Source organism: Gymnoscopelus braueri, assembly GCF_963280865.1.
Source record: "Gymnoscopelus braueri genome assembly, chromosome: 1".
Taxonomy (NCBI): Eukaryota; Metazoa; Chordata; class Actinopteri; order Myctophiformes; family Myctophidae; genus Gymnoscopelus; species Gymnoscopelus braueri.
The window spans coordinates 1,211,007-1,230,240 of NC_137603.1; the positions used below are offsets into that span (position 1 = coordinate 1,211,007).

At 42.2% G+C, this 19,234-nt stretch overlaps 1 protein-coding gene across 1 annotated transcript in view; it reads right to left on the minus strand.

Moving 5' to 3' along the window:
- Window positions 1–19,234, minus strand: part of LOC308083028 (uncharacterized protein) — a 103,385-nt gene that overhangs the window by 20,820 nt on the left and 63,331 nt on the right. Inside the window, exons 12-14 of the mRNA XM_080425128.1 lie at window positions 15,244–15,414; window positions 14,350–14,523; window positions 14,113–14,268 (exon numbers count right to left, since the gene is read on the minus strand). Coding sequence (XP_080281254.1) covers window positions 14,113–14,268; window positions 14,350–14,523; window positions 15,244–15,414 — 501 coding nt within the window. The remainder of the gene's footprint in view (window positions 1–14,112; window positions 14,269–14,349; window positions 14,524–15,243; window positions 15,415–19,234) is intronic.

Here is a 19,234-nt window from a genome sequence, read left to right on the forward strand (position 1 = left end):
ACACACATGTATTATATGACACATGTACACACTCAGACACACATGTATTATATGACACATGTACACACTCACACATAGACACACATGTATTATATGACACATGTACACACTCAAACACACATGTATTATATGAAACATGTACACACTCAAACACACATGTATTATATGACACACTCAAACACACATGTATTATATGAAACATGTACACACTCAGACAAACATGTATTATATGACACATGTACACACTCACACATAGACACATATGTTTTATATGACACATGTACACACTCAGACACACATGTATTATATGCAATGTTGGGTAACGTTACTTTTAACACATTGCGTGGCAATCGCGTAGTTCTACGCGAACCTAAATAATTGCGCAGCGTGCCAGTCGCGTAGATCTACGCGAAGTGGTATTTTTTTTCTTTTTTCGCAGTGACACATTTCATTGTAGCACACCGGAAACGGAAATTAATGTCAATCGAACATTTTCGTTCGCATCCGCTGCCGCTCTAAAGCTTCCGCTAATCCGCCATTATCTCCGGTGTTGTTTTTCTCCGCGCTGAACGCTGTTTAATAGAAACTGCGACTACTGCAAAATGGACGATCGCCGATTGAAAATGTCTTCTCTGGGCCACTCACACAGCTACCCTGTGTGTCTACAAACAGTTGAACGCGCGATCTTAAGGTATTTAGCGAGGTCTGTGGCGAGGTGAAAAAAACAAAAAAACAACAATAAATCGCTGGCACTGGTGAGTACATTATGATATTAAACTCTGGCGTGGAATGTGTTAAAAGTAACTTGTTACGTTACAGGATTACTGCCATTAAAAAGTATTCCATTACGTTACAGGATTACCTTCTGAGAAAAGTAACTTGCTAGAATATTTTTGCATTACCGACGATTAGAACCCACCTGCGAGGAAAATAGTGTGAATACTTCCACGACCGTAGCCTACTAAAGGACAACCTCTCTGTCTTCTCTAAGTCTCTGCCATGTTGCACACGTGTGACAAATTAATGTAAACAAGACCAGTAATACCGACAGCCAGAAGTGGAGACCTATTGAATAGAATAATTACACAGTCGCCACAGACTGCAAGGCATCGGTCACCGATTTTCGTGTAACATTCATGCAAGTCTCCGTTGACAGAGACAAGCTTGTTCATTATCAGGAAACAGCGCAAATGCGTCGGATGGATTTTTCTTTCCTTTGTGGCAACAGAAAGAACAAATATAGGTCTTAAATGTAACAAAGTAACGCCATTATTTTGGAAATAGTAACTAAGTAATCGAGTACTCTAATAGCAAAACTAACAGGATAGGTTACTCTGTTACCCAAAAAAGTATTCTGTTACAGTAACAGCCTTACTTGTAACTAGAGCCCGACCGATGCCAGATTTTTGGGTCCGATGCCGATACCGATTTTGAGAGTCCTGGACCACCGATTGCCGATGTTTTTGACCGATATTTTGTAATTAAATAAAATAATAATTTTTTTTTTTCCAAAACGTATAAACTTAATTTTTTCATTAAAGTTAAGAATACAAGATTGAGAACATTTAAATAAAATGCAATCACATTATTACAAATAAACATGAATACAATTATTTGAAAACTTTAGTTACTAGTCACTTTGTAGATTTTAATTATTAATATTATTACTAAACATGCATTAACCACAAGTCTTCAGCCCTTTTTAAACTTCGGCTATTTGCAGTGGTGGAAAGTAACTAAGTACATTTACTAAATTACTGTACTTAGTACAATTTTGAGGTATTTGTACTTCACTTGAGTATTTCCAATTTCCAATACTTTTACTTCTACTCCACTACATCTCAGAGGCAAATATTATACTTTTACTCCACTACAAGTATTTGAAAACTTTAGTTATTAGTTACTTTGAATATTTTGATTATTATTACAAAACATACATTAACCACTTCAGCCCTATATAGGGCCATTTGAAATTAGCTGATCTGCAAGCTTGTAGATCTGCTATTTTCAAAAGATTTTTATACATTTGAGAACTTGAAATTGATTGAAATTTGATGCCAATACTTTTACTCAAGTACATTTTGAATTTCAGACTTTTACTCGTAACAGAGTATTTCTATATTGCAGTATTGATACTTTTACTTAAGTAAAACATTTTAGTACTTTTTCCACCACTGGCTATTTGAAAATAGCAGATCTACAAGCTCACAAGTCACAACATGTTGCTATGCAGTGCTTTGTGAGCGTGTAGATCTACTATTTTCAAAACATTTTCATACATAATGATATAAAGGAGTGTAGTGCACTTCTAAATTTAGGATTTGGTTTTGGTCAATTGATTTAGTTTTCATATTACATTGACATGACGCTGTCACCGCATCCTGCAACAGACGTGCTCATGCAGAGCCCGTCCATCGATTGGTTGTGAAATCGCCCTGACAACCAACAACAACCAATAAAACCCACAACTGTCCCTTCGGACTATAGGATCCATTCTAAACTATGGGATTGTACAACTTGAGCGTCGAGTCACACAGGCTTGAGGCTTTGAGCACAACAAAACTGTGTCCTTGTATTTTAGTTATGAACAAAGTCTTGCTGAGAGCAAAATGAACGGCCCAAGGTAAGGGTAATGCTTTACAAAGTTGTAAGAGGAATCCCTAGGCTTCATCTGACTGACTTCATCTTGTCCACGTCTGATGAAAAGTGAAAGTAAATGAAACTCGCCCCAAATCACGCTCACCCCCATTCTTTTTCGCGGACCGACGGTTCTTGCATTTGTTTGATGATAAGGTTAGAACATAGTTTTACTGTGGTTACGTTTAGAAATAAGGTTAGGTAGGTTTAGGCATAGTTTACTGAAGTTACGTTTGTGAATACCGCGGGATTTTCCCCGGGGCGATTGTGTTTTAGGGCGACTGTGTTTTGGGGCGAGAGTTTTGGTATTCACCGTGCGTCTGCCAAGCCGCACTCCTCCGCTCAGAAACAGCGTGGAGATGTTAAATTAACGTCTCACTCAGACAGACGTTAATATATATTTCTTTAGCGATATACAAGTAGCTTAGAAGATTGTAGTAGCCTATGCCCAATTGCCCATAAAAATATATACCTAACAGTTGCATCATGATCCATAAATTAACGAGCCTCGCGTCGAGTCATTCATATCTTTATTAATTAATTGAGCTTGGTCTCTCTAGAAGGCATTGTAGTGGTAGATAAGTCGTAAAGCGCTTTGAGTAAGTTTGAGTACTTAGAAAAGCGCCATATAAATGCAATTCATTATTATTATCATTGTTATTATCTCTCTCAGTATTATTGAGAGATTGTTGAGAAAAACGAGCAATCTTTGTGGATTTCACATAAATAAATATAAACACCTTTACCGCAGCTGCGCAGCAATTGCACAATCAGTGAAAATATTATTGACAAAAACATCGGAATGATTGTTGTAAGAATTGAACGAGCTAAAACCTTTTAAACAAAAAAAATACAGTTTTCATATACTATCACTTATTAACATTGAACAGCACCTGTGCCCCTCCTTCTATTCTATTTTATTTTATTATGATATAAGATGATGTTTGGCAACATATGTGATGTCTATTGTTTGTTTTTTTGTTTTATGTGTTTTGTTTTTGAAAACTTAATAACATTTAAATGAAAAAAAAAAACAAAAAAAAAACATCGGAACATCGGGGGAAATAATGACCGATGTTCGATGTCAACATCGGGGTCCAAAATGACCGATGCATCGGTCGGGCTCTACTTGTAACGCTGTTACCCCCAACACTGATTATATGACACATACACAATCACACATAGACACACATGTATTATATGACACATGTACACACTCACACATAGACACACATGTATTATATGACACATGTACACACTCACACATAGACACTGTGGTGGCTCTGGCTCTGTGTAGCACAGATTGGACCACAATGGAAACAAGCCCCCCATGGCTATTTGTGTTATCCTTTTAACAAAGCTTTTTGACTGTATTACCGTACTGTGAACAAAGTTGTTCTTCAAGACCTACTTCTGGTCTCCTAAAGAGACTTTTAATGTAACGGCCAAACCACACCTATGCATAATGTAACAGTGTTTAAGCCTGGTGTCGGAAGAAATCAACTTGGAGTAGCAATTATGAGTTGCTACACGCCATGCTAAACCCCCAAATAGTGGGTAGCGCGACATGGGCGCAAAATAGGGCCCTATGTGTTACAGCACTACTTTTGGTGTCCCCTCAGGAATTGCTCATAATAAAATTATTATTATTGTCATTGTTCCCTCAAAGTTGATATCACATTCTTGCCCCTGCATTTGTAACCCCACCCAACACGTACAGGTCATCGCCGCAAAAATGACCCACCAGATTCAGAATCTTCAAATACTTTTCTAACATTTACCAAAAAGTCAGAGCTAAAATTGTTTTGTAAATATGAGAAGAAGGCATCCATATCAACTCTGAACTGTAGGTTCTCAATTACTATATCACATGACTTCCCAAAGTTGTTTAAATTACTGATCGCATAAAAGCCTGTCTTTAATACTCATCCTGTTAGCCAAAAACGGAATCAAGTTAAAATGATCTAGTTTTGAAACAAATGTGTACCGCCGTATCCCGAGGACAGTCTTCTCGCATAGGCTCATTTTCCAGCAGAGCTGAAATGAGCAAATGAAAAAAATAAAAAATAAAAATCGTCTAAAATATTCTAAACCCACTATAGCAATCTGGTAATATCAGGCTACATATCACTTAAATGTCAGAGCTTAACTCGGCATGTAAATATGATATAAATGAGTTAATGTGAAGTGGAATCGAAAATAACAGTGGAGTCCTCCTAACATTAGCCGAATTTGGCTAATAGTTAGCTTGTATGTCGTTACAAACACACTGTTTTTAGCCAAACGCGGTAATGTCCGCTCTCCATTAGTTATCGACGCAAGTCGCGTTATTACTCCTGTAATTTTCATGTATTGTACATCCCAAAATAAAATGTATTAACCATGTTATGGTGCTGTAATGACTTAATGTTTTCGCAACATAATACTGTGTCTTTTTCACTGGTCTTGGAAAGGAGGATCGCTTCCGCATTTTCTTCTTCGTTGGTCTAACACGGTTGCCAGATTTTTGAGAGAGAAATAAGCAACCAGGTCAATGAAAACAAGCCCAAAGATGTAAGTGACTATTAGGCTATATGAGCACTTTAAACCTATATGCATCGGCTATTTGAAAATAGACGATTTGGAAATAACCGATCTACAAGCTCACAACAAAATAATAATAACAAATAAAAAGCAACTACCAATATTTGCAAGCAACTTTACAGAAAACGAGGTCACTTATAATTAGTATACATGGCAACACTAGTTAGAAACAAAAAATGTTTCATGAAAATAGCAGATCTACAAGCTCACAACGCGTCGCCGCCTTGTGAGCTTGTAGATCTGTAAGAGGATGGGCAAGAGATGGACGTTCCAGGACCGAGCCACCAGTATGCGGCGTCAATTGGACTATATACTGGTAAGGAGGAAGTGGAGGAAGTCCATCTTGAACGCAGAGTCATACAGCACATTCGACTCTGTAGGCTCAGATCATCGTGTGGTCAGTACAAGGCTGCGCCTGAGCTTGAGGGTCCCTAAGAGCGCCCCAAGGCCCCGGCCCGACTGGGAGGCCTTTACGGGAAGCCCTGAACTCCAGGCCAACTACACAGCGGAGGTGAGAGCCCGCCTACATCTGCTGGCCGAGGAGGGGGAGCCAACAACCTATGAGCAGTTCCTCTCTGCTAACGAAGAGGCAACCAGGAAATGGGTACCGACAAAGGGGAGACTTAGAAACTCCCCTAGATCTAGACACCCAGAAGTTGTCCGAGCGTGGGGGCAGGTGGCCGAGGCACGCAGAAGCTATGAGAGAGAGGGGACCGCAGAGAGTCGGGAGGAGCTGAACAGAGCCAAACAACAGCTGTTCAGCACCTACGACAGGATCAAAGGGAAGGAGATGTTGGAGAAGGTGAAGAGGGTGGAGGCAGAACATGGCGAACAGAGATACAAGGAGTCATGGAAGGTCATAAACGAGATGACTGGGCGCAAGAGGGCGAGAGAGGGACAGTTGGCAGGCTGCAGCCCAGAAGAGAGAGTGACCTCCTGGTTCACCCACTTCCGGGATCTCCTGGGTACCCACCCAACAGGGGACAGAGATGAGGAAGAGATACCTGCAGTCCTCACAAATCTTGAAATTGGCGATGGCCCCTTTACAGCTACGGAGTTTGCCAGTGAAGTCCACCCTGAAGCAAGGAAAAAGTCCCGGGCCGGACGGTATCCCCCCAGAAGTCCCTAAAAACTGTGATCTTGACAACATCATACTGGAGATCTGCAACCAGGCTCTGATAGATAACATCAAGCCCGACATATGGTCCCTCTCTAACATTATCCCGGTTCCAAAATCTGGAGATCTATCTAAGCCAGACAATTATCGTGGCATTAGCCTGACCTGTGTCATAGCAAAGATGTACAACCGCATGATACTAAACCGGATTAGGGACGCCATTGACCCACACCTGAGGGACAACCAAAATGGCTTCAGAAAGGGAAGGACCACCGTAGGCCAGATCCTGGCCTTAAGGAGGATCATCGAGGAGGTGAAGAAGAACAACTTGACAGCAGTGCTGTGTTTTATTGACTTCAGAAAGGCTTTTGATTCAATAGACAGAGGCATAATGCTGAAAATCCTCAAGGCTTACGGGGTCCCCCCGAATCTACTCCGGGCCATAGAGGCCATGTACAAGGGCACAAGAGCCAAGGTGGTAACCCTAGATGGCATCAGCGAGGAGTTCCAAATCCTAGCAGGGGTGCAGCAGGGAGACACTCTTGCCCCCTTCCTCTTTGTCATAGCTCTGGACTACGCGCTCAGGAAAGCCATCAACGGGCGGGAGCAGGAGCTTGGCTTCTCAATTACACCAAGGAAGTCTAGAAGAAACCCTGCTATAGCCCTGGCAGACCTAGACGCAGATGACATCTGCCTGGTGTCTGACCGTGTGGAGCAGACACAGGAACTCCTGAACAGAGTGGAGGTGGAATGTGTTAAGGTTGGCCTCAGACAGAATGCAAAGAAGACTGAGGTAATCACCTATAACATCAACATGGACCATCCGCCGATTACAACATCAGATGGCAAAGCTCTGCGAGAGGTCAATGACTTCAAATACCTGGGTTCCTGGGTGAACTCCACAGAACAGGACGTTAAGGTCAGGAAGGCACTAGCGTGGAGGGCCCTGAACGGTATGTCAAGAGTATGGTGCTCGAATCTCCCTCGACACATAAAGCTAAGCCTATTCCACGCCACTGTGGAGTCTGTCCTCCTGTATGGCTGCGAAAGCTGGACCCTGACACCCACCCTGCAGAAGTCCCTGGATGGGTGCTACACCAGAATGCTACGAACTGTTCTGAATGTGGACCAGAACATCCACATTACCAACAAGGACCTGTACGGGCAACTGCCGAGGCTCAGCAAGAAGGTAGCAGTCAGGAGGATGAGACTGGCCGGCCACTGCCACAGACATCGGGAGCTCCCGGCCAGCAGGCTGGTCCTGTGGGAACCAACGCGCGGGCATCGATCGCGAGGACGTTCCGCGCTAACGTATGTGGACGTCCTGAAGAAGGATGTGGGAGCTGAAAGCTCTTCGGAGTTGGCCGGGTGTATGGAGAATCGGAAGGATTGGAGACTCCGATGGAAGCTCGTCTGAGGACGACTGAGAGAGAGATCTGCTATTTTTGAATAGCTTGAATACTTTATTTTAAAAAGACATTAATGAAACCAAATGGACCCATTTGGGTATTTCTTTCATGTAAGCCAGTAGTGAAAAGGGCAAACTTGCAGTTATGCATTAACAACTCAAGCCCTGTTTCAAACAGTGAAATTGAAAGACAGATATAAAGGCTAAATAATAATAATAACTTTAGTGTCAACTGTATTCTTGACTGGTTATGCAGGAATGCACTAGTACTTAGTGACCAAGTACTCCAGTTAATTGTGATGGAGATAAAAATAGATCTTTCAAATAGGCCAATTTGCAGGTGATCAGGTGCAGATTAATGTAACATTGTACCTCTGTTACTTACTGTATGTTTGCAAATGTTTGAGATAATGTTTGAGCCCTTTAGATTTTTGTCACAAAGTTTTTTTATTTATTTGCACAGTCAAGATTTTAGTCTGGTGGATCATACTTGATGTTCAGTGGTCGAGGTGTAAATATTTTCAAACATTTTAGTACTTTTACTTTTGGTACTTTAAGTACATTTTGATACCAATACTTTTGTACTTTTAACTCAAGTCAATTTTGAATTCAGGACATTTACTTGTAACAGAGTACTTTTACATTGCAGTATTGATACTTTTACTTAAGTAAAACATTGGAGTACTTTTTCCACCACTGTTGATGTTTTTAACATGACTGCCCTGTTTAAAAATGAATGAATAAACACTAAAACCAAGGTTACTGTAGCAACATTTTTCATGTAAGGTATTATGCCAGTAGCAACTAAGTCTGAGTTCAGCTCCCTGGGAGCTGAACTCCAAGCTATCAAGTTTCAAAGCCCCCCCCCCCCTGATTTGAGAACAGGGAGCAGTGGTGGAAGTAAACGGCACCCAGTCCCCCCCCTCCCTGTGACTTGTGGTGTCCCACAAGGAAGTATACTAGGACCTTTACTGTTCCTGATATATGTGAATGACATGTCATCGGCCTGCGACTGCAAGCTGTTCCTGTTCGCAGATGACTCGGCCCTGCTAGTCTCGGACAGGGACAGGCTGCAGGTTGAGAAAACTCTCAGCTCTGAACTCAACAAGATCTGCATCTGGCTCTCTGACAACAAACTTTCATTACACCTGGGTAAAACAGAATCCATCCTCTTTGGGTCCAGTCCTAACCTTAGCAAGGCAGAGAGTTTCACGATCAAAGTGGGTGATGATGTCATCCAAAGAAAGGATGAAATTACCTACCTGGGCTCCATCTTGGAGGCAAACCTCTCTGGTAACAAAAACGCCGAAAAAGTGATCAAAATTGTCAACCAAACAACACGCTATTTGTGGAGGATTGATCGCCTAGTCAGTAAGAATACTCTGAAGATTCTTGCAGGGGCCCTCATTCAAGGTCATTATGATTATGCATGCACTTCATGGTATCACAACACCTCCAAGGCCTTAAAAACAAGGCTCCAAACATCCCAAAACAAACTTGTAAGGCTACTTCTTGGCCTCAATCACAGAACCCATCTAACCCCTGCTCATTTTGCTAGGATTGGATGGCTTAGGGTTGAGGACAGAGTACAGCAACTTGCTATGGGCCTGGTCTTCAAGATACACCACAACATTGGGATCCCCCTGTATTTGTCAAAATACTTCCAAAATGTTAATGCAGTCCATGATCATAACACCAGAGGCAGCTCCACGGATCATGTTCAACCCAGATTTGGCTCAACTAAGGGTATGAACTCGTTCTCATGCTATTCAACAAAAATGTGGAATGCCCTACCAAAAGGAGTAAAGGAGTGTAAAACCCTACTCACTTTCAAAACTGCCCTAAAGATACACCTTCAGGAGGCTGCAATTCAAAAATGGCCCCTGTCTAAGTCTTAACCTACCCCCCCCCTCCTTCATTTTCCTCTTTTGTATATATATATATATATATATTTTTTTTCTCTCGTCATACCAGTAACCTGAAAGCTGATTGTATGACATTCTGTATAGTAGTGTGTATATCTGCCTGCCTCTTATATTTCATCATGATTTGTGTGCATGGGGTTCTCATCTTAAACAAGCTTAGTGCTTAATGAGGGTTTCCAGTTTAGTAGACCTTGTATTGTGAATTTGTACTTCCATGTACTGTTATGTACTGTCATGTACTATTCTCATGTCTTTCTAAATAAACTACATCAATCAATCAATCAATCAATCAAACAATGCACCCTGGGATAGCAGATTGCCCCCCTCAGACCCCCACCTTTCAGCAATGCATGCTGGGAGGGGTGTTAACATCTCACAGATCACAGAAGAGGCACTCTGAGGCCTGTTTTCTCAGTTCACTGAATCTCACTGAAGCTCCACAAGGCATCATTCTATAAGCCATATCTCGAAAACTGGTGGGTGAAACTGCACAAGCAATATGTCAATTTGTAGCTATGATTCCCTGCTTTCATATGACATAAAAAAACAAAAATTAAAAAAGCCTAGATGACTTATCCTTTATCGTGGTGGGTCACTGTTGAGAGCGAGCGCCTCGATCGCAAAGTGGCCCCTAAACCTTCCACTTCCTCCTCATCTCACAACAAGAAGACAAGGGAGAAGAAGAAGCCCCGTGCTGCTGGGCCATCTTCCTTCTACAGGGGAAAAAGCCAGTCCAGTGGGGTACGATGCCGCACCCCCACCCATACGCACCCAGTCCTGATCTAGGATACTACAGAGACCCACAGGGTCGACACCATCCCGCTCAAAGGAGACAAGGGCCCAGTTATTAGCCCTTCAGAGAAATGCTAGCACAATATGACTCAGCTATAAATGTGTTTTCTGCTAAGAATGTTTCTCATGCACTGTCTAGGTAAAAGCTGATAAGATACTAGACGCTCAAGGTCACGCACCGGCTGCAGCTATGATGCGTCACTGTGGGAACATGTGTACGTGCTCTGAGGGATGGGAGTTGACTTTGGTGGGTGGGAGGTGCAACTACATGTCTTGTAATATGACGCGACGGACTGCTCTTTCTATAACCCTGCCGCCCTAGGTTGGGCGAGACTCTTCCTGGACTTTTGCATCTAGAGACATCTGTTTTCATATATAGCTAACAGCCACCTCGGTGGCCTTTTCTCTCTTCAATACTTTACTCTCTATATTTGTAACTCACTTCTTAATAAATCCTTTTTATTGAACTTCATTTTTGTGCGACGACTGCCTCCCCACTGCTTCATTAGCCGAGAAAGATATCCAGGTTTTTTGTCCTTTTCCTGTATTTCTGTGGTAAGATTGGTAACACAAATTACTACATTAAGATAGGAGCCAGCCTGTGTTGGACTGACACAGGTTGGGACAGGCCCTGTCCACGGCCTTAGGTTTCATTCTCACGATATTTCCCCAGTGGAGATATCTATCTGATGTTTATTACTAAGTAAGGTGGTTGGTGTTAAGTTTCTCAACGAGTGGCTCTCACTTATTTCCTCATAAAAGCAGGATAAAGAGCGCTGCTCACGAGAGATAACTTGGCACTGACTGCTTGGTGATAACGCCAGAGCCAAGAGTGAAATTAGGTCTGTTACAGTTGATGCTGAAGCACACGCAGATACAACAGCAGTTGTGTCCCGTAGCTGCTGGTGAAAGACGACAAAGCAATAGTATTGGTCTCCGATCACTGAGTGTTTTTAAATCGAATTCTAGATTTGTGCCTGAGTTCTGAGCAATGCAGTCTAGTCATTGTCGGAAGCCACTTGTAATCTACCGAGAATAGATCCTCTAGGTTGAACTCAAGAGACGGAGTTTATCCATTCTAGATAAAGCGATAAGTATAAATAAGGTTAAAATTCCGGTAACCGGAGAGGAGTTAGCAAACCTCGAAGGGGTTCCGGTGGGGAGTCTGGGTCTAGTTGGCCCAGGGTCTGATTCCCTCAACAGTCACACATGGTCCTGTTCCATGTAATACAATGTATTTTTGTTGTTGTTGTTGTTTTTATGCACATGTAGTGTATTGTCTACATGGTTGAACTGATAACCAAAATAGAAAATTGCAAAGTGAAGTGAGATATCACAAACACAATGTTATTTTATGTTTAAATTATTTTTTATCACAAATTCAACATTTCTGTTAAAATCAAGTTGTCACTAAACCATTTCTAGGACTTGAAGGTCGTGGCCTGAACATCTAGTTCAAACACAAATCCACATCTATTGAACTCTGTTGTGTCCACTGGCAAGACATTTCTTATTCTATAAGGTGTACTTTAGTGCTGTCAGAACGAATTTAGCGATTCGTAAATAATTTTAATGTGAATTTATTTTATTTCATTTGAATGCTTAAATTGCCATTCCAATGTAGTGTGTGTGTGTGTGTGTGTGTGTGTGTGTGTGTGTGTGTGTGTGTGTGTGTGTGTGTCTGGTCACGCTGAGACACACCACGTTGGTTCAGCACAGAGGCAGACAGACAGCAAGACTCCTCCCTCCCTTTAGCCCCACAAACTTCACTTGAAAGTTACGTTTAGGAAACTTTAATAATTATGACAACCGCGTAGGTCTTTATGTTACATTGTCCGTCTGTAATGTAGAGGAGCTTCTCTGCCTCTCTCTGTCGCACAGCACAGCCGTCCCCTCAACATGCAGTGCAGTTGAGCTGTAGCTCCGCCTCAGCTGATCTGCAAGCCCACAACGCGTCACTGATGCAACGCGGAGTGGGCTTGTAGGTCAGCTGTGGTCCCTGTGTGACACCGTGGTACACTGAAGCAAAAACAGGCACAAGGCAGGAACGCACAGACATAAAGCGGTGATTTTTTTCAAAGAACTGCAATGGGTCACAAACGAGAGAGGAAGCGATACCCAGCATTTTACATGAAAACAACGTCGCTACAACGTGAACTTGTGGCTATCAGCGCAGACAGCGCTTGGGACGGTGGATGGAGAGCCCGTTCTTGTTAGCAAACGAAGGCTGCGGTCAGAACGGATGGATCTTGCTCTGACAGTACAGTAGCTATGTGACTTTTCAGCCGTTGCCCGCATACCCCTGGTAGCGCAGCCTCTCGGCTGTAGTAAAAAAAATATATACACTTTCGCTACTCACTTTCGCTACTCATCAAAACACAGACGGTTTTAATATGTTGAAAGACTATTTTCCTTAGTGGGTGGGAACACTCTGAGCCCCCCTACGTCCGTCTAAAATACACTTTTTGTCCAGAAAAAGTATTCCAGCGGATAGATTTTTTTTTGTTACTCCACTGCACCCCCTACAGATCTGGTCAATGGATTTTTGAGTGCTGCCAACCTCTCCTACATTTGACAGATGCAGTTGATTGCAACCAGTTACACTAATTCAACACAAGCAGGAGCCACTTAAAGACTAGCCTCGGAAACCCAGGCTTTTTTTTTTGTTACAAAAGAAAAAAAGCCTGGGGGAGCGATGCAGGAACGATGGTCTTGGACCTTGTTATCTCCTAACCAATCAGAGTGCAGAGGGGCGTCGCTCTAAATTTGGTGACGTCAGCGTGCTCCGTGCACAGGCCGAGGGGGGGAGGGGAGGGGAGGCGGGGACATAGATTGGTGAAGCAATAGGAAGCCACGCACAAATCCAGGCGGCTGTGTTTGGGTCCGCCCTTCAAGACCATGGATTGAGCTCGTAGCCTCAGGCTACTTAAAGACATGCACACACAAACACGCTGGCTCAGCACATGTGCGTGCGAAGTGTGCATGTGTGCACGCACACACTCACACACACACACACACACACACACACACACACACACACACACACACACACACACCTAAAATGTGGACCTGAGAGGCACACTGTGGCTCCGATCGGCACCAAACTTGTCAGGGATCTGCCATCACAATAGCCACACCAGGGACCAAGTGTGGCACCCAGGGGGACAGCCAGAACAATTGCCCCGCCCCCTCTGTGTTCCTATTGGCTGGCCTTTAAACAGCCATAAAACCACTTTCCCAGCATGGTAAACTTCGGAAACTTGCTAGGAGCACTTCGACGGCCAATAGGGACATGGTGTAATTGCTTGAGACCCGCCCCCTCTGTGTTCCTATTGGCTGGGCATTAAACAGCCATAACTCCAGTTCCCAACATGCTGAACTTCCGAAACTTGCTAGGTGCTCTTAGATGGCCAATAGGGACAGCCTGTAAGCCAGCGGTAATAAGTTGTAGCCTAATATTACTCTCCTCTTATCAAAAACTCGAATATGAACCTAAATAAAGGCCATAACCCTTAACTAATATAGTTGGTTTAACTATTTTCCTTAGCCTGTTATTATAGCATTTATATGTGTGCATGCGGGTGTTTATTATTGCAAAAATATCTCTCACAAACCATTTCAGCATGGAATGACTTCACAAATCTACTCACTTGAGAGTAGCCAGTCCAACAGAGAGCAGCTGCTCTCCTCCCGAGTCTCCTGGTCGATTGAAGCTCAGGTCGAGCTCTTTCAGATGGGAGAGGTTGGAACGCAGAGCTGAGGCCAGACAAGAAAAGCCTTCCTCTGAGACCAGACAGTGTGACAACCTGCAGAGAAACAAAACGTTTTAACAAATTGCTTCTGATATTCACGTAGAAATCCACACAGAGAGAAAACACATTATTCACCTCAGAATCTCCAATGTGCAGTGTGGACTCTTCAGTCCAACAGAGAGCCGATTCACACCTGCATTCTGTATCTCATTGGAACTGAGATCCAACTCTGTCAGACTACATGAGTTGGAACTGAAAAGTGATGATAATTCCTTACAGCATTTCTCCGTGAGGTTAGTTTGTCTCAACCTAGATAGATAGATAGATAGATAGATAGATAGATAGATGGATAGATGGATAGATAGATAGTTAGATAGAAAGAAAAGTTAAACCCCCTCCAAAACTCATGGCCATGGATTAATAATCACAAATCTGAATACTCACTCACAAATACACAAATTGAAAACCTACAATTCAACCTATAGCAGTGTTAGCCCTATCCACTAGCATCAATTCACTTACTGTTACATGTTTGTCCACTATGCCAGCTGTACGCGGTAAAATCTGTGTTCCATTGTGATCAGGTTAACATTACAATATTATTCCCTTGCTTTTGTTTGTTATGTCAAGCCCAAAGAAAAAACATATCGACCACCAAATCGTGTAAAAATGTGTGCATTACTGTGTTTTTCTTCTATTATGGTTAAGGGTGACAGAGCTAGGAAGGGCGGGATTCTCAGAGACTATTAAAGCCAGAGAGCGAGCACTGGAGAGAAAGAGAGGAATTTTACATTATTTTTTATCTTTATACACACGGAAAGAGTGAATCACCATTCAAAGGCGTTTTTCTCTCGTGTTTTCAAATGCTATTATATTAGAATGATTGAGTAATTATGGCGGGTGGGGGCTAAGTTATGTATCCAGAAATGAAACAGAAGTTTAACAAAGAAACAGAACTGAAAATCATCACATTTCTATAGTTATAACATAATGGAAATGTGTTATAACATCAGCATGAACTGATCTAACCTGAGGATCTTCAGTCTGCATTGTTGACTCTCAAGTCCAGGAAGGAGCAGCGATACCCCTGAATCGGTCAAGTCATTATGACTCAAGTCGAGTTCATGAAGACTTGAGTTGGAACAGAGAACTGAGGCCAGATTTCCACAGCAACTCTCTGAGAGGGCACAGTCACTCAGCCTGAATGGAGAGAAACACATATGAACATATTGTCTTATGTAAGTATCTTTGTCGTCTGCTCTGATAACTGTTCACGAAACTGGATCATAAATAAATCATATTCTCATACATACTGTACTGTCACCAGCTATGCACCTGGTCACTGGATAATGCATAATAAGGTAATGCATAATAAGGTAGCTGGATGCATAATGCATCCAGCTACCTTTCCTTTCGAAAGTTCTGGAGAAGGTAGTCTATGCCCAACTTCAGCCATTTTTTATTTCCCACAACCTCCATGAGAAGTTCCAGTCAGGCTTCAAACCAGGCCACAGTACCGAGACAGCTCTCCTTAGGGTTTTTAATGATTTAATTTTAACTGTTGATACCGGTACCCAGGGATTAAAGCCAGAAAAAATCCCAAGACTGAAAAGGATTTTTAGATGGGGGGGGGGGTGCCTGAAAATCATTGTCAGACCGGGGGGGGGGGGACGTTGTGAAAGGGGAAACCCCCGAACCTTGCATCGGTTTATAGTGATGGGCCGATACCACATTTCTTCAATTCGATACCGATATTTTTGGGGGCGATTTTTGCCATACCGGAACCGGAAATTGCGATAAACCGGAAACGGAAGTACCGGAACCGGAAATTGAGATAAACCGGAAGTACATGAAAAAGTATCGTTTTTTTTTTTTAAGTATCGATACCAAACGATATTCAGACAATCGATCGATATATCGATACAAGTATCGATATGCCCATCACTATAATTTACCCCTGTCCTAGAATAAGACAGGGACAGGGCTGCCAACTTTCAGAAATTTCTAAGAGTGAGACTTTAACTGTCGGGCGGCGATTTTTTTTTAAATAAATAATAAAGGCTGGTATTATAATATGTTACTCTCTACCTCCCCCTACAGACTGGTATTATACTATGTTACTCTCTACCTCCCCCTACAGGCTGGTATTATAATATGTTACTCTCTACCTCCCCCTACAGGCTGGTATTATAATATGTTACTCTCTACCTCCCCCTACAGGCTGGTATTATAATATGTTACTTTCTACCTCCCTCTACAGGCTGGTATTATAATATGTTACTCTCTACCTCCCCCTACAGACTGGTATTATACTATGTTACTCTCTACCTCCCCCTACAGGCTGGTATTATAATATGTTACTCTCTATCTCCCCCTACAGGCTGGTATTATAATATGTTACTCTCTACCTCCCTCTACAGGCTGGTATTATAATATGTTACTCTCTACCTCCCCCTACAGACTGGTATTATAATATGTTACTCTCTACCTCCCCCTACAGGCTGGTATTATAATATGTTACTCTCTACCTCCCCCTACAGGCTGGTATTATAATATGTTACTCTCTACCTCCCCCTACAGGCTGGTATTATAATATGTTACTCTCTACCTCCCTCTACAGGCTGGTATTATAATATGTTACTCTCTACCTCCCCCTACAGACTGGTATTATACTATGTTACTCTCTACCTCCCCCTACAGGCTGGTATTATAATATGTTACTCTCTACCTCCCCCTACAGGCTGGTATTATAATGTGACTCTCTACCTCCCCCTACAGGCTGGTATTATAATGTTACACTCTACCTCCCCTTACAGGCTGGTATTATAATGTTACTCTCTACCTCCCCCTACAGGCTGGTATTATAATTTTACTCTCTACCTCCCCTTACAGGCTGGTATTATAATATGTTACTCTCTACCTCCCCCTACAGGCTGGTATTATAATGTGACTCTCTACCTCCCCCTACAGGCTGGTAGGGCCTGTAATAAAGGCCAATCAAAAAGAAGGCCATCAAATAAAACGAAGATTTTTTTAAGTCCACGGAAATAATGAATTTAACTTGAAGGTTAAGGATGATTTAATTGTAATATAGTACAAGAATAGTGTAACTACTGTATCTGTAAAATATAACCCATTTATTTCATAAAATTATGTATTGGGTTATAGCCTATTTGTCTCAATATTTGTCACATTCAGCCCTGGACTTCACTAGGGGTCACATTAATCACATTAGAATCACAGATTAGAGATTTTATGTATTTTCCCCTATTTTCTGTATTTTTCACTATTTAAAATATATAGTATTTCTTAATTTTTAATAATTATAGCTCGTAGATTGGCTTTTTTCACCATTAGAAATTGTTTTAAAATAAAAGGTAAACAGTTTTCCCAACCGACAGAGAGTCAGAGACAATATTTTGCCTATATATGGTTCTGTATTAGTGTATGAGTCAGTTTTAGCAGATTTCATTCTAATTGGCTACTGTAGACTGCCTATGAATTTCATGGGCCTGGGTAGGGCCACCTGGCCTGGCGGATATCTGCCCTGTTGCGCAGCAGCACGTCAGCAAGTGAAGGAAATGAATAAATACAAATAAACATAATGTTTTGATGGATAAATGCAAATGATTAAATCATATATATATCTTCGCTGTCAGGCCGAAACCTTGTATTTCCATATTTCAACTTTATGTTTTTTCATAAATGAATGCCTTACTTCAGCGGTTCTCAAACTGGGGTCCGGGGACGCCCAGGGGTCCTTGAGGAGTTACATGACTTTAACTATGAGAGTGTTCCATTTGTACACTCTCAGAGTTAGGATTTCTTAGTATAGATTGGGGTCCCAGAGATAGCAAAGAGGTATCACATGGGGGTCCGTGGCCTAATGCTTATTAAACTGGGGGTCCATGAAATTAAAAAGTATGGGAACCACTGCCCTACTTCATCATACAAGAGTGTCACACTATAAGAGTAAAAATAGCCGATCTACAAACTCCCAACATGCCGAGATATGATGTGTTGTGAGCTTGTAGATCAGCTATTTTCACAAATTACAATTTCCTATAGTATTGTTTGTTGATTACTTTTCATGCAGTAATGCTATTTTATATTTCATTTCTTCCTTCTTTTTTTTGTATTAAAAAGGTCTTTAAAAAAAATGGTCACTTTACTGTCATCTGGGGACCCCCCCCAAACAAAAAAATTACGTGGGGACCCCCCTGGGCCTTGTGGGTCCCGACACACAGGTTGAGAACCAGTGATTTGACTAACACTGCTAAGGATAAGGATAATTCCTTTTAACAGGTCGTTCATGAAAGTCCTTGCGGTCTTGTTTCCAATGAGAACCTGTGAGCAATTGGGGTTAAGAGTCTTGCTCAGGGACAAATTTCATATCATCGGCACATATGCTGGGATAGCCTGGAATCGAACCTGGGGCAACCAGGGCCTCTGGTTCCCTAGGCGGGCTCACTAACCACTCAGCTATGGCCGCCCCTAGTCACGGTTTGTTGTTAAAGTTTGCTGTCAATGACCAACCCGATCTCCAGAGATTACCGTAACATTGCACGGAACAAGTGCACTTCATTCCGTGGATAGCCGCCTCGGAAGACAGTCACATCAGAGCCTTCATTCACAACCAACGCCTCCATGATTTATGCTCGACTGACCGGTACGGCGCTACCACAGGTGGGAGTATAAACACAACAGTGCAATGCATGGTGGATAAACCTCCCCGCCTCCTGCCTTGAAAACCAATCATGATACCGTCACAAATGAAACACCGCCCAGAGTTTTGGCATTGACACCTGTATGGGTGATTTTTTTGTGAGTGACAAATAAATCCTCTCTGATTGGCAAACATAGCAATTGTTCCGCTGCTTATTTTAATGCAAGTGAACGTAAGCTAAGCATACGTTTATTGTCAATTACTGCTCCCTTCCCTGCGACAAATAATTATATCCTACCTGTTACGTGGTGTAATCCACTTTCGATTAAAAACAAGTGTATTCCATTGTTCCTG